General features: G+C 40.8%; 1 protein-coding gene across 10 annotated transcripts in view; it reads left to right on the top strand.

Moving 5' to 3' along the window:
* Positions 1 to 25448, top strand: part of PTPRM (protein tyrosine phosphatase receptor type M) — a 798103-nt gene that overhangs the window by 505575 nt on the left and 267080 nt on the right. For all 10 annotated transcript variants that reach the window (XM_043558322.1, XM_043558320.1, XM_043558321.1 and 7 more), the window contains 2 exons: positions 23667 to 23940; positions 25019 to 25055. In XM_043558322.1, coding sequence (XP_043414257.1) covers positions 23667 to 23940; positions 25019 to 25055 — 311 coding nt within the window. The remainder of the gene's footprint in view (positions 1 to 23666; positions 23941 to 25018; positions 25056 to 25448) is intronic.

Here is a 25448-nt window from a genome sequence, read left to right as displayed (position 1 = left end):
AGCTCATTAATCTATATAAAAGAAATTTCTACTTGTTTCGGAGGGATTTAGATATTCTGTACTATCAGAATAGATCCCCTTCAAAATAACCTATTATTTTGAAGAACATACTCCAAGGAAACATTTACATTCCCATTTAAGGCTATGTAGGGATTATTTGCCATAGTCTTTTTGTAGAGTTTTAGTCCATTACCCTTTTGAAACCCAGCTCTTTTGGATCACGTTTTCACTATAATATCAGAGGACAATCAGTTGGACTTCTTTCTACCTGATCAGATATGTGCAAGTTTCAATTCACGGAGTCAAGAGTAAAAACAGAATAGCGTTAATTGATGGTAAAGTCAGATTAGGGTAGAACCACAGAAATTTGCATTTGAAAAATCTACATAATTTTAGTGTATTCTATTGTTGAGTTACTCAACATAGTAGTAGTTCACATAAGGGATTTAGGACTACCATTCCTAAATGCAGTTTGTGAGAACACCTTGAAGTAAGTGAATGCTTTCTTACGAATTTAAGATACTATTACTGCTAGAAAAGTATAGCCACCAACACTACCTTGGCCCTTTGGGTTGACTTGAGTGCAGTGTTGTTGCGTGCCCTATTCTGAATGACCCAAACCACACGCTCATTAGATGGTTGGCTGAGATCCAGGTGTACCTATGGCTGTGAGTCAGACTTGGTTTCACTCCGGAAAGCTGAAGTGTTATTAAATGATAAATTGATGCTCTGGCCATGGCCTTGAGAGCGTCATTTTCTTGTGACCAATTTAACAGGGGCCCAGACTCAGCACTGTGGGCTTTTAGGACAGGGGTCAATGTTCTCCAGAAACATCATGATAAAATGAAAGGGTAGAGGCCACTCACTTTCAATGCCTCCAAATGGAAGGAATCTGAAATCCTAACCATTTCTCCAAAACAGCTAGTTATTTCCGATTCTACTTTATTCTCACATAAACTCCTTTTCATTTTCTATTCTTCTCGCCTCTTTCCTTCAAACCCTTTCAGTCAGATTTTCATCCACGTCTCTGTGTTGATCTTTCTGAGTTTTCAAATAATATTCCTTTGGGCAATCTATATCAGCCCCCTCCCCAATTCTCCTTTCCTTATTTTTTTTTAAAGTGCTTCTTGCATTCCAAACTACTATTCATGTTTTCTATCATATGCCTTGTTGTTTTCATTCACACCTTTCTAGTTGTTTTTGGAGACTCTGGAGCCCTAAATAGTTAATTGGAGATATCCTCAGGCTCTTTTTTATTATGTTATAAAAATGCACATTCAAATGCTTATCCAAGTGTCCCAAATATCTGGCTTCACCACAGTTTTATATCATTTCATGAGGGCCAGTCTCTGACTCGGCTGAGATTTCAGTTTATATTAGCACACCCTCCTCCACAGCTGTCTTGATGCTCTATTTCCAAGCTCATCATTGATTAGACATCATCTTGTTATTGGCTAAACATTCCTTGAATTTGCCAGGGTCACTTTTCTTTCTGTCTCTATTATATCTTCTTCCACAACGTTAGCATCTTGAAATTAATAAACGTACTGTCTATGTTCATCATCTAAATCTATGCTAGATTCAGAATCAGTTCTTATGGGATACTATTAAGTAAACATTACAGGCAAACCCACTACAGATACGACCTTAAGTGAAAGGATGCTTCTCTTATCTTAAATGGGTAAATCTGATTGGCACAAATTTGAGAAGGGAAATTATCTCGACCTCACCTGTCAAAAAGTTGTTTGTTTTGTTTTGTTTTGTTTTGTTGCAGAAAAGTGAATATTCTCTCCAAGGGATTTGGTATTATAGTACAACATAATGGGACTGATTATCTATTGAGTCGATGCAAGACCAATATCTAGAAAGACTAGTTTGGAAAAAATATCCATAATACTCTCAAACTAAATGGGGTATATGAAAATTTTCAATTTCATTTAATGCTTAGAGAAATAAGAACTCTGATTAGGGAATCATAGGGACCTAAAATATAAAGCCATAATGTAGATTAAAACATTTGAACACATCTGGAAATTTGCAAAATGCACATGTAATCAAACTGCAATACAAGAAAGCTTTTCCCAAATGATAAGATAAATACTAGAAGAAGGAGGGAAATGAAAGTGAACATCTGTTTGCTTTCCTGGATTTTGCACGGTATTATGTGCTCAAAAATACTGTCATTGTGCGATTTCCAAAACCAATTCTTTCAATTGATTTGAGTTTTCTTTAATCCATAATCATTGGTGTTAAAAATTCAGTCCTACTTCATTTATGCACTTCACTAAGTAAGATGGTTCTGCATTAATTCCACTACAAGCACGCGTTTTGCTTAATGCAGATGCTTAAAATTGCACTAAACTCTCCATGTAAACGATTGTTGTCTTTTTATTGATCAACACATCAGCTCTGTCACGTAAAATTATTTAAATCCCGAGATGGCCAGGAAGAGCACAAATTCCATCATTCCAACTAGTAAACTAGCACCTGGGACAGAATTTTAATGTCTGTTCGTGGCTTCAATTTTTTTTTCTTTAATAAGACAAGGAAAAGCTTAATTTTCTTTGACTCATTTAGAATCACCTCATTTCTCTCTCTTCTCTCTACTGTTCATTACATGCAGACACAATCCAACAGAGAAAATCCTCGTAATTTGCCAGCAAAATAGCAGCCCTAAATAAAGGATGAGTTTTACACAAACTGTGTGCTTTTCTTGCACTAGCAAATATGCTCTCTGTGATTTTACTCTTGTGATATATATCTGCTATGTGCAATATCCCTCATTAATGATGTTTTATACGTTCTAATGGTCTACAGCATGAGACTCCATCACATGGTTGAGCCTTGGGTGATGGTGTTTTCAAATGACTCTCATTTTTGTTCTTTAGGCATTGTTGCTTCAATTTATTCATAAATGTGTGGGAGCTATATGTCTTCTTAATTAAAACTCAGCGCTTGAATATGTTAATTAAACGTTCGGATATTCATTTCAGTAAAATGTTAGAAAATTGCCATTTTAAGTACTCATTCTTTGATTCATTCATTCAGGAGAAACTACCAACTGGGGAAAACATCTATTACAGTTGTCTGTCCATGGGGATGGGAGGTGGGCAGTCATCGCAGCAACAACCAAAACATTAAAACTGATGGCTGAAACATGCGAATACACACCTTGTTCTTCTAACATAGCTAGTCCTAATTATTTTAATGCTGTAATTTTCTTGTCATTGGTAATTTCTTATACTATGGTGGTCTTTGCAATGAACGCTTCCTCGACAGTTATAGCTAAAAAGCAATTTGTAAAAAAAAAAAATAGTAACAAATAATAAATAAAAATAAATAAGAACAAAAAGCAATTTGTGACGAGTTCCCATTGCTGAGAATCAGGGCCACAATCTTAAAGCAAATAGGAACTTCACTGCATTATGAATGGGGAAGAGAAGAGGGCATAAGGAAGGAATGAAAGAAATATTTTGCCTTATTTTTTTAAAGCATGGGTCCTGGCAAGTAAGATTCAAATGAGATAGGAAGTAGTTTCTGCTAGTAGAAGACAGGCATACATGTTTTATTCATCCACAATACTTGCGATTTTTTTTTGAAAAAAAAAAAAAAACCGTACCATATGAAAACTTCAGCTTCATATATAAATCGAGAATTTATTTACTTTTATATAATGTGGCCAGATTTTCATTAACTAGATTTCACCTTGAATTCATTACCCTGGGAGACTTTACCAATATGTGATGTTTTCATTTATCTCCTGTCATTTTTTCCTGATGCTGCTTTGTCTTAGGTAGTTAGCCAGCAAAACGTGCACGGATCTTAGTGCTTCATTGGTAACTTCTAGTATTGCTTGATTTACCCAAACTATTCATCAGATATTCTTTTGAAACAAATCAGACAGATAATTAAAAATGTATTAAAGGATGCTATTTTTTCTCATAACTGAGCTTTTTTTCCTTGAAAACTCTGTGCTGTGTTCTTAGAACAAGGTGAAGGACAGGTTTTCATTCCATTGAGGATAAATAGTCAGTAAAGCAATTGTATGGGTTTTAAGAAAATTTGTTACACTTCCTAGAAATGTCTGATTTGATCCTCGAGCTGTATGGAAAATGAGATTTATTCTTCTTTGTGGCCATCAGCTTGCACTCATGTTCCCAGCTGGTTGTCACATAGAAGTTTTTCTTAAAGGGATTCGGCAAGAGAGTGTCAGGGAGTCTGTGAAAACTGCCACCTCAGATGGACAGAGACACGGATCTTTTGACAGTAAAAGCAGGGAAAGAGATCATTATGACTAATGAATGATAGGAGATAATCATGCATTTTGTTTTAAGAAGTTTCTTATGTTAGAGCGGCACCTGGGTGGCTTAGTCAGTTAAGTGTGGAGCTCTTGATTGCGGCTCCGGTCATGAGCACACGGCTCGTGAGTTTGAGCCCCGTGTCAGGCTCCCTGCTGACAGAACAGATCCTGCTTGGGATTTTCTCTCTGTCTGCCCTCCCCAGCTCTCATGCACTTTCTCTCTCTCTCTCACTCAAAATAAATAAATAAACTTTAAAAAAAAAAAAGATGTTTCCTCTATTAGGAATTATACTTGTTGGCATACAATTAATTATACTTTAGAAAGTTTTATATTAGGATTTAAAGACCAAAGACCAATTAAAAAAAAAGACTTTTTTTTAAGACAGCAACAATCCATTTGATTGTCTGCCATCAGTAAGTCCAAGGAAAGACATGTTTACTCTGACCACCACCTGCTTGGGCATCTCGTTTTCTTCTGCTTCATACAAGGAGCCTTTGAGCAAATCAACATGATGATGTTCTTGTGAGGATTAATGGAAGTAGTGTTTAAAAAAAACAACAACACTCCAAACTGTATTTCACACATACTAATGCCATACAAGTGTTTTTTTACTGCAATACTTCCAAACTGTGTCAGTAGATGGTTTGTGGTGTGTCCCCCGCCCCTCCCCCCCCCACACACATACCCACATAGGACAAACTCTGGTTCGCTAGCTTTTCCTTTGTTTGTGTCATTTTTTTTTCAAATCTAATATCTTAATTTTACATGAAAAATAAGTTAAGGATTTAACAATTGTCTCTATCAATAAAGTCATAAATAATAGCATTACAATAAATCCTGGTATCTCTACTACATGTTAAATTTTGGTTATATCTGGCTACCTATTTATGTATGCATTTGCAAGTCTTTGGGAATTGATATTATAAATAGGTAATGAACTCTTCCCTGCTCCAGTTCTGTCATACAAGTCTTTAAAAAGGTTATATGTTTCCCTGTTGGCCCCTGAATCATTACCTAATTATGGTTATGGCCAGCTCTACTGAATAAAGTTAACTATAGAACAAAAGGAAATGGGTCTTCTATTTATAACCATCCTGAAAGTGAAATTCACAATATGGCACCAATGGAGAGTCATTGAGACATGGAACTTGCTTGGCCCAATGGTGTCTAATGTTCTGTTCACCTTTGAAGAATCTGATTCTTCTTCCCCTCCCTTAAAAAAAGAAAAAAATACTTGTGATTCAAGTACCATTTTATGGTACAATCATTAGGATTATGTTAGAATATGTTAGAATTTATTCCCTAGATTCTAAAACTTATCTTTTTATTCAGAATAGAGTTGTCCAAGAATTTGATCTTGGGTCAGAGGAACCAGTTAAATAGTGATTTGCAGATACATTTTTTTAATTATTTATTCCCCCAAATTGTATCCCTTTTCTTGTTGGAATGACTATTATTTTGAGAAAGGAAAAACTATAATGTAAAACCTCACAATGCAGTTTACCTTAAGTTCCAAAGCTTCTGTAATATAAATTTAAAAGTAGCTTCATATTAAATTAGCCTATTATAAATCCATGTATAATTTCCATATCTAAACAACGCTTTGCCCTACATTAATTAGAAACTACTGAATCTATCAATAATTGATCAAGATCATTGTGGACGAAAACATAAGATACTTTCAGGTGTCATGCCTGTTAGGCAGGCAGAATCACTCTTTCCTCCTCTGGCATATTCTAAAAAAGAAAGAGTAATATTCAAGTAATTACTCTGTTTTATGTGTCACATAAATCGTGGACCTAACTTTTAAAATGAGCCGCAGGATATAGGGAAAGGACATACTCTGAAGTTAAATAAACGTAATTTCAAATCCCAGCTCTCTTAACAACTACCTGTGTGACTATGTGACTACGTGACTATGACTACGTGACTACATTTCTTAACATCTGTGAGCCTCGGGTCTCTCATCATTGCAGAGCAAAGTAATATCACCTTATCTCAGGGAGTTGTTAGGATTATAGTTATTAAGCGCTCACTAGGTTCCAGGCACTTTACTGAGTACTGGCAACACAGAGGAGCCTGCTAGGGGCTCTTTTCTTCAGGAGTTAGCAATCTAGATGCGACCAGTGTGTCCTCTCTCCCCCTATTGCAGGGATAAGTACTGGCACAGTGAGCCCAAGGGGAGGGGTTGTACACAGGAGGGTCAGGTAAGGCTTCAGAGGAGCAAGCTCTGGAGCCCAGCAGCTGAATCTTGCAGCTGGATATTGCCCAAGGTTGGTCATGTATGTATGTCATGGGGAGGTATTTGCAGGGCGGGGTAAGTGTATGGCAGGGAATAAATAAGGGGCAAGACAGATGAATTCCACAAGGCCAGGGAGGACTGAGCAAGTTGGCCTCATCTGGGGATGGGAAGGGTGTTACAGCTACAGTGGAGGATGGGGAGGTTGGGGAGCCACAAGGGAGATCGGGGCTAGATTGGGCACCCTTATGCTCCACGCCCAGGAGTAGAGATGTAGCCTTCAGGCAGTGAGTGGCAAGGGAGAAAAATGTAAGGAAGATCAGCCCTGCAATGGGGGATGGGATTAGCCAGGGAAGGAACATAGGAGAGCTTCCCAGCAAGTGCAGCTGGTGGATGTGCTGAGCCCTCCCGCTGTTCCTTTGACTGGGCCCAGTTAAGACATAGCTCACCTTTCGGCATGAAGGGAAGGGGTCTGGTAAGTGCCACATGCCAATTTTTATTAGAGACAGGATTTAAAGGAATCAAAAACATTTAGTCCTTTTTAGAGGAAAAAGCGTTATTAACTAGCCAAAGCAATTGGTGATATGAACTGTTTAGAGTATTGTTAAAGTAGACACTAGAATACTAGAAATTTAAAGCCAATCTTGGCAGTGACTATCTAGTAACTTCCTGGAAATTGCTAATTGTATGAATATTTTTAAATATCGATTTTCATAAGCAGTAGAATGTGGCATTATTAATCCCAGTTGCTGAGAAGCTTCTGGATCTTTCTTAGTGGGTGGCCATGGCTAGTTCTCGGCTGGGAACAGGGAAGACCCGAATGTTTGATCATGTGATAACTCGTTTCTGCTATGCCCAAAGGAACCCATGCTTGTCTCTCAAAAGATAGGTGCCTGAGATCGGAACTACAGATTACATGAAAGCCTTTGAATGTCACGTACAGTAGTGGCCAAAAGCTATTCATGCTGTCTCCCAAAGGTGAGAGGAAGTAGTTGAGCACATTCCCCGCTCCAGACTGACCACCCGCCCGGAAACCATCCATCAGGGTGACAGAGGCAGGCATACAGGTTGATCTCATCTTCCACTGACTGTTGAGAAAGGGACATGATGTGTCTTTCCCCCATCTATCTGGTCCATCTAAATGTTAACAGTGAAATCATTGACAAGTAGTCTTAGTTGCATACGCAGAACACCAAAAGGTTGCAAATGTCGAACGGAACACTGCATCCCCTTAGTTATGAATCACAAAGCTGCCATGCCATTTGCTCTCAGGAGCTGCTGGTCTTCCTAATCACAGTTATTGATTCCAGGGAATTTAAGGGATGAATTTCTACAGGTGTTGCGAGCTAAGACTGATAGCCTTGGGGAGTGAGGATCTTGGAAACTCTGACAAAGACTAATTGATTTGAATATAGATGCCTCCCTTTTGCTTTTTGAAGGTGCTAAAATCACATATAGTTGAGAGAGAAGATCCCAGGTTCTCGAAGAGGCTGATCGAGTCACGTATGGGGCAGAGAGAGAAAGCCAACCGGGAGTGCTGCTTATAGCCACTTGCTTTCAGAGCTGAGGAGGGACCCAGAGACGATCTGACCACTTTCCTCATGTGACGGCACTTCCTATTTTAGGAGCATAGCCATATAAGGAACAATGTCTTGCACCATCCTCTTCAGAAACATTTCATCAACCAGCACTTACAAATACCTTCACTATAACTGTGTATGATGAGAACATCAAAGCACACAAAAATATTGACATGCCTTCTGTTGCATCAAAAATGATTTTATTAAGTGTATTATTATATGGTGCCTGAAGGTCACCTGTATTTGGTTTTCAGCTACTTAATTACCACTCAGTTCCTCAACCTGTTTGGTAGCAGAATGATAGGGAGCAATGTGAGTTTTCCCGTATCACCACATCCCTTTTGTGTTCTGTGTCCCAGGTATTCAGCTTCTCTGCTTTGCCCTGAAAGTGTTTTCCTGACCAGTGTCAATGCTGTGCTTTCTGCTCAATGAGAAGTGATAAGCGTTCTCTGCAATTAGTCGTCTCAAGTTAAAATTCTTGCCAGTTTTAGCCTTGCAGAGTGTTACGGGAAATCTCACAGTTGACCTTTGGCCATTATTTGTTCATTCTTCCTTCTTTCACCGAATATCTACTGATCAAGCCGGATAGAAAAGTCCAGAGTACTCAAAGAGCATCAAACAGAGGACAAAATCTCAACAGGGGATCAAGATATGCTCTTTAAGGTGAAACGCAAAAGAGAAGTAGGAGGTGGCCAGTGGGGGGGTTAGATACAGGTGTAGGTCCACCCAGAAGAGGAACAACCTGTAGAAAAGCCTGGAACATGAGAAAGTAAAGAGATGTAAACAGTGGTCATCTTAGTAAACACCATTAAAAACACACACATATAGAAGAATGAGGTTTGACCAGCACTCAGGAGTATTAATTAGATTTATGCATTTAATGCTGAAAGTGAGCATTTTCCTAGGGTAATCATTATGTAAAATATATGTAAATGTAATAGAAAATGCAAAATGATCACAAAATGATTTTCATAATTTAGTTCCTGAATATCATTCAGTACCTCAAACCTAATTAAGTGTGCAATAAATGTTTATTGAATTGAACCTCATCTTCTTCTTGTTGAGCAAAAGTAATTATCACTGAAACTTTCATAGATAAGAAGCCAAAGGACTGAAATCTCCTTTTAACTGGTTGGACGTATCAGGAAGGAGAAGGATTTTAAATTTATATTTTCATCCCTAAATAAAAGTTAAATTCCATGTCCCATCCGTATAGCACAGAAGCATGAAAGAATACCCTATCTTTACCCTTGAATCAATTCGTTGTTGGTTTTTTTTTTTTAACTAGAAGAGAAATTCAGAAAAGCCACTTTCAAATAAGCCATTACTCCAAATTCACATTCCATCAGGACGGTCCCTATAATCTTGCACATCTGCACTGACTCCTTTGGACGCTATCCTGCTTCTCACTTCTCAAGGTCACTGACACCCCCTTTTCTCTTTTACTCATCACTGCCTCAGCTCATACTTTTGCCTTTCTCGGCTCTCCAGTTCTACTGCACAGTGTGGCTGCAGGGGTCTTTGGCTCTTTGGCTTCAAAATCCATCAGGGTTTCGCCACTGCCCTCAGGATAGTTCCAGACTTTGTTTAATGTGGAAGGTGTCTATCATCCAGTCCCTTCCTGGGTCAGCCTCCCCTTCAGGCCATCCTCCGGCTGAAAAGATGTAAATATACTCTCAGCACTGAGAATATGCCAGGTAGCTTTGATGTATTTTTAGCGTAGAATCTTCTTCCTTCTTCCCTCTTCTGCCCGCCTGCCACCCTCAACACACATAAATCATGGGACTGTAGGATTTTTAATGGGGCAGAGATATGATTGCATTTGCACATTTGGCCACAGAGGAAGGAAAATTGGCCCATGAGGCATCCTGGCAGAAAGTTACCAGGTCACCCGGGTGGGTGTTTCGGTGCCATGACTCCCACCAAACACAGAGGTTATTGGGTGAAAGGAGGCTGGCAGGTGCCTACATGCGCAGTTTTCTCCAAATGACCGAAGTTTTACTTAGAGTGAGTGGAATCTGGTATTTCTAAATGTAAATCATTCATAGGACTTCATCTAATTAAAAGAACACTCAGGGGCACCCGGGTGGCTCTGTTGGTTAAGCGTCCAACCTCGGCTCAGTCGTGATTTCGCGGTTTGTGGGTTCGAGCCCTGCATCGGGCTCTGCGCTGACAGCTCGGAGCCTGGAGCCTGCTTCCGATTCTGTGTCTCCCTCTCTTTCTCTGCCCCTCCCCTGCTTGCACTATGTCTTTCTCTCAAAAATAAACGTTAAAAAATGTTTTCTTTTTTAATTAAAAGAACACTCAGCATGGACCAGAAGCCTTGGGTTTGTGAGATTGGGGCATCCTGTGAACTTTCGAATCTTTCTTCGGTTCTAACATTGGAGTCCATCACATGCTCCGCCTGTCTCACAGCATTGTCATGAAGACTGATACAGGCAACAGCTCTTTGTTAAGTGCTCAAAAAGTGTTAAGTGCTCAAAAAGGGTAAAACTATGGGGGCACCTTGGTGGCTCATTCGGTTAAGTACCTGACTTCAGCTCAGGTGATGACCTCTCAGTTTGTGAGTTTGGGCCCCACATGGGGCTGTCTGCTGTCAGTGCAAAGCCCACTTCATAGCCTCTGTTTCCCTCTCTCTGCCCCTCCCCTACTGGTGTATGTGTGCTTGCTCTCTCTCTCTCTCTCTCTCTCTCTCAAAACTAACATCAAAAAAATTTTGTTTTAAAGGGGTAAAGCTGGAGTGCCTGGGTGGCTCAGTCAGTAAAGTGTCCGACTTTGGCTCAGGTCATGATGTCACGGCTTGTGCGTTCGAGCCCCACGTCAGACTCTGCTGACAGCTCAGAGCCTGGAACCTGCTTCCAATTCTGTGTCCCTCTCTCCCTCTGCCCCTCCCCCGCTCATGGTCTGTCTGTCTCTCTCTCTCAAGAATAAATTTAAAGAAATAAAATAAAGGGGTAAAAACTATGATATCAGTATTTGCTTAACAAAGCATGTTGGCTAGATTGCTATTTAGTCTTGTTTCCTTTATATCATGCTTTTAGTAATAAAACTTCAAATCTATGTATGTATGTGCTTATATTTTTGAGAGAGCATGCACACAAGTGCGGGAGAGGGCCAGAGGGACAGAAAGGGAGAATCTTAAGCAGGCTCCATTCTCAGCTCAGAGCCCAACATGGGGCTCGATCCCATGACCCTGGGATTATGACCTGAGTTGAAATCAACAGTCAGACGCTCAACTGACTGAGGCACCCAGGCGCCCCGTAAACTTCAAATTTCTAAGCATCACTTCCCTTTAACTTTTATGCCCATATACTGTGATTATCACTTGAATAGGATCTATGTTCTAAAGGTAACCCATTTTCTGACAGTAATTTTAGGGAAGCTGTAAGAACTGTGTGTGTGGTATTAATAACACACATTCATTCTGTAAAAGCATCGAAGTTTCAGAAGACCCTTGGTTCCATCAACCACTATTGGTTAGAGTAGTTACAAATAATAGCTCTTTCCTGGGAAGGAGGGCACAAAGGTGTTCAGAATCGTAAACAATGCCGCCAACCACAGTGTGCAGTTTGACGGTCCTGGGTTTACATCCCGGTGCTTATTTGTGCCGTAACCTTAGACAAGTTGATGTAACTTTTTTGAGTCTCATGCTCCTTCCTCATCAATTAGATGTGAGTAAGAACCTACCTCAGAGGACATGAGAGAATTAATGACAGTCAGCAAAAGCACTCAGGGTGGTATCAGCACAGATGTTATCTGCTCAACATAGGAAAGCTTTACTTATTTATTATTGATGTGATTCTGGCCTCTACTGATGGCGATAACAATAACTAGATAACCTGGTGGCCCCTTTTCTTCTGCCCACATCTTGGGAAATTTGCCAGGTCCTACTGTGATATTCCTGAACCTCAGTTATGATCTGAGCAGTATGTCCTACAGGAAAAATAATTATGATAATAAAAAACGAATAATCATTGAGACTTGGAATGGTAGCTCTAATGCATCAGGCCGATGCTTGGTCCTTTATGAGGTGATTCCTAATCGTCAAGAGCAGACTTTTTGTCAGATGCCGGTATCCTTGTGCACGGGAAGAAGTGAGGTCTGTGGAGGTGAACAGCCAGCACTCTCCCCTGCACAGCATCACATGACCAGCGAAGCCATGTGAACTTCAGGCACCTGCTTCCTCCCAGGAGTCCCTCCCCCCCCCCCCCCCCCGCCCCCTGTCCCCTCGTCAGCCCTCAGACATCTTCCCTGCAGATTCTTTCTGGAACCAGACTGGTTACACCTTCCTTTGCATGGATGAACCACTCCACAAATTAATATCCTGTCTTCATTGTCTCTTCTAGCGTTAAGAAACATTAATTACACCTTTAACTTTAAATTATGATCATCAGAATCTTTGGGGTTTATCCCTGTTACTTAATTTTAGGAGGGTTTTTTTTTTTTTTCTTATTGTTTTCTTCTTCTTCTTCTTTTTTTTTTTTTTTTTTTTTTGGTGAAGCCCAACTCCATTACAATTTACTCAGTGTTTAATTTTTTTTTAATGTTTATTTATTCTTGAGAGAGAGACAGAGACAGAGCATGAGTGAGGGAGGGGCAGCGAGTAAGAGGGAGACACAGAATCTGAAGCAGGCTCCAGGCCTCTGAGCCGTCAGCAAAGAGCCCCATGCGGGGCTCGAACTCACAAGTTGTGAGATTGTGACTTGAGCTGAAGTCGGAGGCTTAACCAGCTGAGCCACCCAGGCGCCCTTGATCTACTCAGTGTTTAACAGTACAGTTTCAAACACTTGAAGGACATGGATTAAACAAATTTGCTTTAGTGTATTGGATCATTGTAATCAAATTAATCAGTCTTTTTTTGTTGATGTGCATGTTCTCCTTCAGTTCCCCATTCTTAATAGTCTCCAGAGAATCAAGAAAAAATATACCATTTCTTTTAAAATGCTTATTAGTGGCTTTTTAATTGTTCCCTTTTATTTATTGAAGAAATGAGAACTGCAGGACCATCATAAACCCTCTGGGCTAAATGTTCTTTTGCCAGTGTTTGAACTTTTTGAAAGACTCTATCTGGTGCTAAAATTGTTTTAGAAAAAGAGTTCTAAATATCTGACTTCCTACCTAATTTGTTTTTTCTTTTTTCATCGGGATACCCATAGTCACAAAGACCAAAATGTCATTCACTGGTAAAACTTCAATTTTTTATTACTGTATTGGCTTTGGTTTTTTTTTTATTACTTATGATAGCTGAGTTGCAACAGTGTGTGTTAACAAAAGGTGCTAAATCTCTTATTACCACCACTACCATCCTTCCCCCACATGATTTTAGGTGAATTTTATTGTATTAAAAAATAATACTCTGGATTCCTTTACTGCCGGGAAACAAAGATCATTTTTATTAATGTTGCTTCTAGGATGACAATGTCAGTCATCTCTTTGAAAATTCATTTTGGAAACTAAGTTTGTTCTTCAAGAACCCTTGAAAAGAAGCTTTTAAAATGGCAGGGGAAGATAATAATAATAGAGTAGATGAATTTGAGCGTTTATACAATGAAACTTAATTTAACTTTCCCTCAAACTCCATTTCAAACTTGCTTTTGTGCATGAAAATATAGTGCGTAGCTTTCCTCCCCCTATTTTTCAAATGTTCTTTTCTTCAGCATAATCTCCTCTGAAGGATTCTGTGTATTAGATCAGAGCGCCAGTCTTATTACCGGGGCCTCCAGGGCAGGTGCACCAGCGAGCCCCGCCCCCATGCTCAGCTAGGCCTTCTGCGGAGAGAGGCAGCCTGTGGACAGGGACAGCCGGAGAGGGTTCTCAGGCCCAAACTCTGCAGCCACGCCCCCCGCCAAAGCACAGCAATGCCCACCTGGAGTTACTTTGATTTGACCTGCGTGATGAAAATGGATATCAATTGCAGTCCTAAATTTAAGACATTGTGCATCTTGTGACCTGAGGAGTGATTATACAGGGCAGGAAGAGTACTTGCAAATTTGCCTGACAGTGATTTGGAGAGAGGTAGAATGGAACAGAGCGTAGGACTGTGTGCCCATGGGCGTCTTCACCCTCCCGCCCCCAGAGAGCAGAGACCGCTAGGTGCTTGGCCCTCACCTCAGGCATCACTGGAGGCTGTGGGAGTCAAGACGAGGAACGCTGCTCGTCGTCACACCCCGAGGTGCACTTTTGCCAGGAGCTGGGCAGTACTGAAATTGTAAGGAAAGCCCTGTCACTCTGGGGGTTGCTCTTGAAGTAACTTGGGGAACCCTTGGGGCACACCGGCCAGGACTTCAGGAGGTATCGGGGCTGGGCATAGCCCACTCCCTGCAGTCTTCTGTACTCTGGATGTAGAGTCCTTGTGGGCTCTTGGAAGCTGTTGCAGGCAGTCATTAGTGAGTGTGCTGGGAAAGCTTGTTGGAACTTTGTTTGCACAAGTGATTGGAGAGAATGGGGACTGTGTAGGGAATCTAAAGACATTAGCTTTTCTGTTCTCATCCCTTTATGTTTAATTTGGGAGACAGCTGGTGGCCCTAGGCAGTACCGCCGTATTTGGGTGTTAGCGGTGGGAGTGTTTGGGCGCTAGGTCCAGCCCAGGTGTCCTCCATGAAGCAGATGCTCTAAGAGCTGGGCATAAACATTGTCATTCCTTCCCTGTGTCCCGTTACGCTAAGGTTTGTGTACGTGCTATATGTGTGTGTGTGTTACGTACAAACCCATGTCAGGTGCTTGTCACAGCAGTTCTTTGTTGGAGTGACCTATTTCTGACGCCCTTAGGCTGGTCTTCAAGGACAAGGGCAGTGAGTGACCAATTCCTCCTTTTCTTCTTCCCCTGTGCCTGGCACAGTGCTTGACACATGATAAATATTGTGAAAATGGAGGGTGGAGGGCGTGGAAATGAAATAATTTTCTTCTCATGTATTGATGTGGAAAGTCGCCTGATCTTGTGTCAGGGGTCATAAGATGTCAGAACTTGAAAGGACCTTCCTGGTCAGTCGGTGATTTAGTGGCAAAGCTGGACCCAGTTGCCTGTGGTATGGAGACTCTCAGTTCATTGTTCTCTCAAGGGTACCCCCTTTGGTTCACCTGCCTCGTTGATGGTGGCATTTCTGTTCCAGCTTACCTAGCCTGCAGTCTTAGAACTTCGAGGGACTGAAAGATTCCGAATTGAGTATAATACAAACATGCAGTAATGAAAAACATTTAGTGTGGCTTTGGTGGCATTCAGTTTCCATTTTTATTCAAATCACTAGTGCTCTTTAAGAAAACACACCTTAATAGTAGTAGCTGACCTTGAATTATAATTTTTATAATCATATGTTTGTTATGAAATTGCAATGATTCGATTATGATTAGCTTAGGGGAAATAAAATCTGCAAAGGAAAACGGCTTCATTTGTTAAAACGGGGAGAATTCTGTCTTAAAGAGGTTCCATCTAGGACTCATTTACTTGAAATGTGGTGCCTGTTGTGAAGATTAATAATAGGTGGCCTTTTACAGAGCTGCTCAGCCTGAGTCTAATGTTTTAGTTTTTACTTTATTATCCCAAACCTCCATAACTAAACGATTTTTTCTTCCTGTCCTTTGTGCACGATATGGAACTGTAATCGACTTCATATTTCTCACCCAACCTTTCAGCTGTAATTAATATTTTATTGTATCAGATTTTATCACTGACTGGCAGAGCAGCAGGGTCCTGGACGCATGCTCGGGCACACTTGCACATGCACGATACACGCATGCACACACGCGCACACGCACCCACAGAACGGCGGTAACTTGCGGATGCGAGGCTCGCTCCTTATGATGAATCTTGGCTGAGAGAACATAAAATATATTTGTGGTGCCCGCAAATATTCCAAAGCAATTTATGGCCAATCTTACCTAGAAGAGAGCAGGACAAAGAGAAATTAAAGTCGCTAACGTAGAATATTCAACCCCCAGATCTATTGAGGCTGCGAGGCATGTTGCACAGTGCCCACCGTCTGTGCACAACTAGGTGCCAGTCGGCATTTCTGATTTAGTGACCAGCACCGTGTTAGGTCAGCTACTTGCATTACGAGTGTTATGTGAAGATCTCTGAAGAATCCTAGTCATGATGATCAACACATGGGACATAGTGAACTGACCTTTTTTCCCCCTAACTTTTAACTGATGACAGTATTTTTAAAACTTAGTTTAGTTGTACTAGGCTGTTTGAATGATTAGGGTGTCATTCCAGTTAAGTGCTGACAGGTTTACGAAAAGAGAAGGACCAAACCAAGAACGGGGAGAAAATAAATTCTGTGTTCTTGCGTGGCAATAAACTTTAATCACACATTTATATTACGTGCTTTGCATAGAATTTATACTTTCCTTTTCCATCGCCCTCCCACCCTCAAAAAAAATAATCTTCAGGAAGATAGTACTGCTAGTCTGTATTCTTTTTTTGTACATACAGAAGAGATGGTTTTACCAAAAATTGCAAATTAAACTAAAAGGCACTATGAGGTACCATGAAATGAACAATATTCGAAGTCTAAGTCTGAAATGATCAGAAGTGCAGACTTTAAAAGATTAGCAAAAGCAACAATGAAATGGATCGTTAACTTCTCTCCCTCTCTCCCCTTTCCCTCACCCTCTGTTCTGTTATCCAGTTGTATAACCCTCCAATATTTTATGCTGATAAGAAATAGAATAAGTGGATAAGAAAAATGGACTTACAGCTAGGGGTTTAATCTTGAAATGCATTAAGACCCAAATTTTAAAGTCAATTTCAACTCTACAGCAGGCTTCTTCTCCTCAACGTCTTCAAAGTTAGAAAACACCAAACGTATCTCATCACATTTGAACTTTCAGGTTTAACAGAATACACGAAAGATGTTCTGATGTTCTTTTCTAGGTTATACGTCGTCGTGTGCCAGTCTATATAAATGCAGATTCCTTATTCTCCTTATAAAAGTCTTAGAGTGTTGTTGTAGAAAAGCCTCGCATAAATGAAACTTTAAATTACATTTCATTCCAGAAGAAAGTTATCATCTAGTGATGCCACATTTTTGGCAGAATCATCTTCACTGTGGATCATGCCTTCAGATTGCAAAAGCGATAGGAAGATTTTATGTAACTTTAAATTCCAGAAGAGTGGGATAAGGATAGGCATGGTGTGACTTTAATAAACAAAAGGAGCATGAGTAATACATTAAAAGGATAATAGAATTTTAAGTCAGCCTACTAAGCTAGAAACTTCTGCTTGGTTTTCGATCCTTGAGAACTTGCTTTGTTAAATCTTTTTAGAAAAACCATTCAAAGAGTAAGATTTTCAAAGCTACTCTTTGAGATTACAATTGGGGTTGCACAGATTTTATGAAATTCACTAGTGAAATGATGGTATTGGCACCGATGAAAAGCCTATCAGCCAGAGAGTTCTGTTGAGGTGCCATTGACCTAGGTGCCAATAATGTGTTAATTTCCATCAGCGAGACAGCAATGTGTGGCAGTTGGGCAGCAGATAGGATTTAGCTATTTTTCATTAGCGCTTGGACGTTGATAAAGGGGAATAGAAAAGAGCTGCTTGACCTTTCAGTGCTTAAATTATTAAAGAGCAAATAGATTTGAGGTCTGGATGCTTGCAAATCTAATTTCTCTTGTGGAGCCAGGATGAAAAGACATTTTGGGTTTGAAATTGCTCTAGTCAACTTAGTTCTTCCTTTAATATATCTGAAGATGACTAGATGGTAACCATTTAAAAAGTAATATGAGTGGAGTGGAGTATATAACATAACAGATCCATTGGCTATTGGCTAAAATGGGGGTCCACTAACTGAAGAGTGTGATGCTAAGTGAAATAAGCCATACAGAGAAAGACAGATACCATATGGTTTCACTCTTATGTGGATCCTGAGAAACTTAACAGAAACCCATGGGGGAGGGGAAGGAAAAAAAAAAAGAGGTTTGAGTGGGAGAGAGCCAAAGCATAAGAGACTGTTAAAAACTGAGAACAAACTGAGGGTTGATGGGGGGTGGGAGGGAGGGGAGGGTGGGTGATGGGTACTGAGGAGGGCACCTTTTGGGATGAGCACTGGGTGTTGTATGGAAACCAATTTGACAATAAATTTCATATATTGAAAAAAATGGGGGTCCACTAAATAATCATTTAATTCTCAAGTTTTCATCTAACCCTCATAAAATTCCTGCTTGGAAAAATCAAATTTTTTTTTTTTGCCCGTATTCACTTAGATGGTATTTAAATTACAAAACAAAATTTTCTCTCCTTAGGGAACATGAAACATTGAATTGTTCAAGTTAAAGTACTGCCAGGCACATAGTAGGTGCTCAAGAACATTCCTTGAGTTAATAAATGAGTAAATGCACACACAACACTCACAACACAACACACGCACAGCAGAGTTGGGGAAAAGATGGATGGGAAGTGAGAGGTGAAGGTTTGAGAAGAGGGTAGGAAAACAGAGAGGCAGCTTTTGATTCTCTCAGGGCTCATTATTCAATTCTGAGTTGTCCTGAATAAACTTACAATCTACCCCGCATTCTCTCATCGTAAAACCTGTTTCTTGATCATTTCTTCTTCTGTTAGCTCTTGGATATTCAAGAAATGAATGCAAAATAAACTTAGTATTAAATTTTAGTAAAACAGAGCATATTTGTGATTACCGGTGTATTTCTTCCCTACTACTATATATAATGCATATAAACTAGAAATTACTTCTGGATTATATTATGCTCCAAAAATATCTATCTCATGGCCCACTTCATTCCAAGTGTGCTGAGACACAGAGATGACTAAACTGTAGACCTTTTCCTCCAGGAACTTGAGGTTTTTGGAAGTGTTGATAAATAGATACAAATGATTATTAGTCTTTACAAGAAGTATGTTTTTGTGAGTGTGGAGCAGAGCAAGAGTACATCACAATGGGGGAGCAGATCATGAGCCCCCGACAGAGGGTTATGAGAGGGACTCACTCTTTTTATGAGGTAGGGTCAGTCCTTTTATGAATTAGGGTCATCTGCTGAGAGCAGCAGAGTATTTCAGGGTGTTGGGGAGAACACCATTTCAGTAACAAACTTGGGTCCAGGCCAGGGCAAAGGAATAGAGGACAAGGTGTTTGTGATAGAATTCAACATGGTGGGACTCGGACAGTCTGGAAGCGACGGTGCTAGTCTTTCAGAGGAGTTAGACATGAAAAATGAGTGATCACTGTCACCGATGGCACCGAGGTTCCTGGTTGGGATCGAGAGCTGAACAGGACACGAGTCAGGTGCTGGCCTCCCTGCAAAGTCCAGGGATGTTCTCCCTGGAAGTTATTAATGACTCGGAGAGGGATGGGAGAATGAATTGAGGTCAAAGGTGTAATTTCCATCTGTAGCCCCATTGATGTGATAAAAGAGAAAGAATCTCTCTAACAGTACTGAAATTGATGATGGGAAGTAGGTGGGAACCAGTTTGTATGTCGGTTGTAACCGCAAAAGCGGGGCAAGACGCCTGTGGCATAGACGGTTCAAATGAGCACCTTAACCAGGACTTGTAACAGGTCGTGCTACTACTACTGCCTTGTCTGATGGTCATGAGACCACGTCCGCTACCTCATCAGCTGTGAGCCCCGGATGGAATGGGCGCTTCACCTCCGAACCTCAGTTCTTGCATCATCAAAAGGGGAAAACAAAGCCTGCGTGTGCCAGACTCCCCGCCTAGCACTTCCTGTATGGAATAGTTTCTGCAACTTTTTTTCCTTCACGTGTATCTTCGCATTTCCACTTTGTCTGGTATACAGGTTTTCCAGAGTTGTTTGTAAGGTGAAATTTTGAAAATAGTGTCATGTAGCAAACAATTCGGAAAAGCTGATAAAAGGGAGCCAGTGTTAAACATCATTTTATTTAATGGAGAGTCCCTTTGGAAAGCAGTTAATTATTCCTTTGCTTTATCCATTTTTTTGAGAGTAGCTCTTGCATGCTGACTAAAATGCTGAATAAAAGTATAAAATGCACCTTATAGATCCATCCAACTCTTTCATTTCATTGGGAAAAAAAAACAAATTAAGACCCAAAGGAGTTAATTTAAAACCCCAGTTGTTAGCAGAATTCAGATAAGAGCATAGATCAATGCACATGCCACTCTCTCCCCAGCCCTACAAAAGGCGTTTCAAGAGAACAGTCACATTTTCTCAGTGCTGTATGTATTTAGTGGCAGACTAGGTTACACTTCTTCATGAATCAACTGTTGTCTGCATTGTGCTGTCTTTTGCTTTGACCTTGACCCCTTACTCTTGCTATTGTATGACCTGATACTCTGCTTTAGTATTTGCTACATATCCAACTACTCCAAAACTCAGCAGCTTAGAAGAACATTTCTATTTTGCGGCGATTGTGTGGGCCAGCAGAGGGTTGGCTGGGCAGTTCCTGCTTGGCGTCTCAGGATGACCATCATCTGAAGGCTCCGCCTTCAGAGCCTTCCAAGATGGTCCACGCACATGGCTGTCAGTGATGCCAGTTGTTGCCTGGGAGTTCTTCGGGACTGCAGGGCAGAGTGCCTGCAGGTGGCCTCTCCGGTGTGGCAGGTTCAGGGTCATTGCACCATTTACGTGGTGGCTGGCTTCTTCTCCCAGAAAGCTAGCTCTCCTGGGGAACCTGGCTGAAGATGCATAGCCTTCTCTGACCAGCACCTTGAGAGTTACCGATGACCCCTTTGTTACATTCTTTTCGTTGTATGTAGTCATTAAGGTTGGCCAAGCCCATTCTTTTGTTGTTGTTGTCGTTGGACACCTAAGCACTTTTTTTTTTATTTTTTAATATAATTTATTGTCCAATTGGCTAACATACAATGTGTAAAGTATGCTCATGGATTCTGGGGTAGTTTCCCATGGTTCATCACTTACATACAACACCCAGTGCTCATCCCAGCAAATGCTCTCCTCAATGCCCATCACCCATTTTCCCCTCCCCCCCCGCCCCCCATCCACCCTCAGTTTGTTCTCTGTATTTAAGAGTCTCTTACAGTTTGTCTCCCTCCCTCTCTGTAACTATTTTTTTCCCTTCCCTTCCCCCATGGTCTTCTGTTAAGTTTCTCAAGTTCCACATGTGTGTGAAAACATGATATCTGTCCTTCTCTGACTGACTTATTTCACTCGGAATAATACCTTCCAGTTCCATCCATGTTGCTGCAAATGGCATGATTTCATTCTAGATGGGAGAAGTGTCAGAATTTGCAGATATATTTTAAATTCGCCACATCTAACTATACACGTAAGAAGTCAGGGAGAAGGGGGCAAGAAATCCGAGTCCACTTTATCTCCATATGTGTTCTTGTCTTCCCTAGAGGAAGATGCTTCCTACGTGCGTCCTTTCATGTCAGACCCATCATGCACTGAGAATTACATCAGATTTGGTGGAGCAACTTAACATAACCAGTAGAAAGTCTCTGATGTTAGGAGGTTAGGAAGCAAGAGTCATATTTCTTGGTTTTTTTTATTTATGTTTACACCACACTCAGAATTCGCATTATCATTACACTGTGAACCTACTGTACCACCTGTCTACTGAGCAATCATTCTGATGTTCTACAACAATTGATTTTTCTTTGGGCAAGATTACAAACCGAACAGCAGCTGCTGGATTGCATTCCTGTAGTAGAACGTGCTAAGTGGTTGTACTCCCAGAAATAGGTGATTTCACTGAATGCACATTCAGAGGACACAAGGGCGAGACCCAAAGAGGGGCCTCCCCAGGCCGCTGGGGATGGTAGGCTCCTCTCACCGGTTCTTCTTCAGCATTAAGGAGTCCCAGTGTGAGCAACTCTAGGATTGCAACATCGTTCCAGAGAGAGTCCCGGTGCTTTTCTGATACAGTGAGAAAAAGATGCATTTCCTTGCCAATCTATTCTGGATTCAGTTCTTTTTAAAAATTTTTTTTTCAACGTTTATTTATTTTTGGGACAGAGAGAGACAGAGCATGAATGGGGGAGGGGCAGAGAGAGAGGGAGACACAGAATCGGAAACAAGCTCCAGGCTCTGAGCCATCAGCCCAGAGCCCGACGCGGGGCTCGAACTCACGGACCGCGAGATCGTGACCTGGCTGAAGTCGGACGCTTAACCGACTGCGCCACCCAGGCGCCCCTGGATTCAGTTCTTGAAAGCTGCTGGCAAGAGTTAGTTTTTCTCAGTATCAGAAACTCTTTTTCCCCACCCAAACTACACAAATGTTCATCATGCCCTTAAAATATATATCTTCACAGAAACACCCGTCTCTTCAAAGTTGGTCTCATTCTCCTGTGGTTACTTCGAAATTCAGGCATTGGTAGGGGGCAGGGAGGAAGGTGGGTAGGTGCTGGAACTCCTGTCCATACAGGCATCTACAGAGGATGCCATCCCCATCTAATCTTTATATGTAATTCAAATAACCCAGTTCAGGATCCAAGGCCTTGGCATCTAAAATTCCAGTCTGTTTTCTCAGATCTTCTTATGTCCTGTCTTTCCACTGATCTGATATGGTGAGGGGCAAAAGAATGTAGGAGAATATGGGTCATTAAACCTTGCTCAACGTGAATCGCTATATGCTGTGTTTTGTGACTTGTTAAAATGTCACATGCATTCCTTCAGATGTCATTGAAGAAAATAATACGTTGCCTTTTTAATTTTTTTTTAATTTTTTAATGTTTACTTGGTTTTGAGAGAGAGAGAGAGAGAGAGAGAGCGCAAAAACGAGCTAGAGCAGGGGAGGGGCAGAGGGAGAGGGAGACACAGAATCCGAAGCAGGCTCTGAGCTATCAGCACAGAGCCCTGCATGTGGCTCGAACTCACGAAGCATGAGATCATAACCTGAGCTGAAGTCAGATGCTCAACCGACTGAGCCACCCAGCCGCCCCTACATTGCCTTTTTAAAAATAAACTTACAGTTAATATAATTTCATTTGTTAGGTAAACTGAGTTAATTTTCTATAAATTCATCTTCAGTTACATGTGAGAAAAACATTATTTTAGTGTCTGCCTCACATAAATAGCAGAGATTGTTATACATGTGTATAAATTGTAGTTTTGGTGAATTTTGTTTCCCCTCAACCACATTGTATTATTGGGGGTGAGAGAGCTATTTTTTTTAAGATTTTTAACTTTTTTATTTTTGAGAGAGAAAGCATGCTCACAAGCAGGGGAGGGGTAGAGGGCGAGAGACAGAGAGAGAGAGAGAGAGAGACAGAGAGAGAGAGAGAGAGAGAGAGAGAGAGAGAGAATCTTAAGCAGGCTCTACACCCAGCGCGGAGCCCGATGTGGGGCTCAATCCCACCACCCTGGGATCTTGACCTGAGCCGAAATCAAGAGTCAGACGCTCAACTGACTGAGCCATCCAGGCGCCCCTGGGGTGAGAGAGTTCTGTGGGAGAATATTAAGCCCCTTCCTTCTCTTTCATTGAGCAAGTGTTAAGGGAGGATCTGTTATGTACTTAGTACTCCTTACTGACTAAATCCAGTGCATTCTTTATTTTGGATATCCTGCAGGTCCATGCAGTTGAAATCAAAGGGAATCAGCTCAATCATCATAAAATATCACTGACAATACTTTTTTTCCTCCCTAGTGTCTATCAAGTAGTTGTTGAGGAAGAACGACCTCGAAGAACTAAAAAGACAACCGAAATCTTAAAGTGTTACCCCGTGCCAATTCACTTCCAGAATGCATCAATTCTGAACTCACAGTATTACTTTGCTGCAGAATTCCCAGCAAACAGTCTCCAAGCTGCTCAGCCTTTTACTATTGGTGATAATAAGACATACAACGGATACTGGAACACTCCCCTTCTCCCCCATAAAAGCTACAGAATTTATTTCCAAGCTGCTAGTAGAGCCAATGGGGTAAGTTTTATAGCTGGCTGTTTACCTAGGCTATTTAGGGTTCTTAATGTGAACATAGATTAAGGACGATGGTGGTAAGAAATAAAGTCATGCTTTTGCGTGTGTGTTTACTTGGAACAAATGTACGTGGTGTTTTTTTTTCTTTGTAAACTTATTTCCACCTAGAGAAATTTATGGAAAGAAATGAATAAATTGGTATTCGTTTTGGTAGGGAGAATATGTTGTCAGCGTGATGGTTTTTATTTTCAGTTTTTACTTGGTACCAAAAGTTGGCTAGCAATTCTGCTTTGCTTACTATTTTACAGAGAAGTAGTATAGCTACAACACATACATTCAGCTCATTTAAAATTTTGTGAGATATACAACATCTGTCTTTCTAGCATATTCTGTCCCATTTCTTTGGTTTCAGAAGAGTTTATGCTTCCTATAGCTGTAACTAAATTAGGTATCTTTTTTTTTTTTTTGAGACAGAGAGAGAGAGAGAGAGAGAGAGAGAGAGAGAGAGAGAGAAAGCAGCTTTAGAAAGATTAGATGAAAGCAAAATAAAAACTATGGAGTCGTTCCTGAATTCTTTCCCCCTTTCTGTTCAGACCGACCCAGAACTCTGGTAAGATATTAAAATCTCCTTAGAAAGAAATGGGAGTTTTCTGGACACCATGCTGGTTTCCCTCCTTCACAGCATGGGTCTAAGTATCATTGACTTGACTTTTGCCAGTGAAAAGGGGGGAAATCCAGGACCAGAGTTCTTCTTCAGTAGTATCTGCACAGAGTGAGCAAGGGTCTGGAGAAGACAGGGCCCCCAGGCAGAGACATTGTGTGTGTAGCTCCTCATTTGTCACCCGCTCCAGAAATGCCCATGGCCACCAGCTCCAGAGCCAGAAAATGTATCTGAGCATGGTACAAGGAGTGATCATCGTGTGAGCATGTATCTAAGTGCAATTCATCATTGTGTGATTAACACCACACTCGGAACAATGAGCTCTTTTCTTATCAGCATTTAAATAGAACTACAGATATTTTTATTTGTTTTAAATAAAGCACGAATAGTGACTTTTTCCCCCCTCTTTATTTGACACAGGAAACCAAAATAGACTGTGTCCGAGTGGCCACAAAAGGTAGGTTGAAATTGTGGGATGCTCTCCCAGTTTATGTCCTTTAAATTTTTAGATGGTATTTCGGAACTTCTTGTAAGGTTAACTTCGTTGAAATAGGCGTGTCTATCTGTGGGTGCATGTATTAGAGTCTTAGCAGTTAATACTATTTCATGCCAATACTTTTTTTAAATAAGGAGTCGTGTTACTGCGTTCCAAGGAGTTTTCAGTGGTTAGCCTTTTCGAAATTCTTTAAAATAAAATTAATGTTTATGTGCTTTCGGTACATGTTTTTTAAACCATAGTAGCATATGCAGTAGTCCTGTGACTAATGAATCTTCATATGCAAAGTAGGAAAATACTGCCTGCTGTTTTTAAGCAAGCACCTAGTGATAAGAGCTCTCCCAAATGGAGTCT

Source organism: Prionailurus bengalensis, chromosome D3 (genome assembly GCF_016509475.1).
Source record: "Prionailurus bengalensis isolate Pbe53 chromosome D3, Fcat_Pben_1.1_paternal_pri, whole genome shotgun sequence".
Classification (NCBI taxonomy): Eukaryota; Metazoa; Chordata; class Mammalia; order Carnivora; family Felidae; genus Prionailurus; species Prionailurus bengalensis.
The sequence above is the reverse complement of the archived record's forward strand: the minus strand, read 5'-3'. Positions and strand labels throughout refer to the sequence as shown.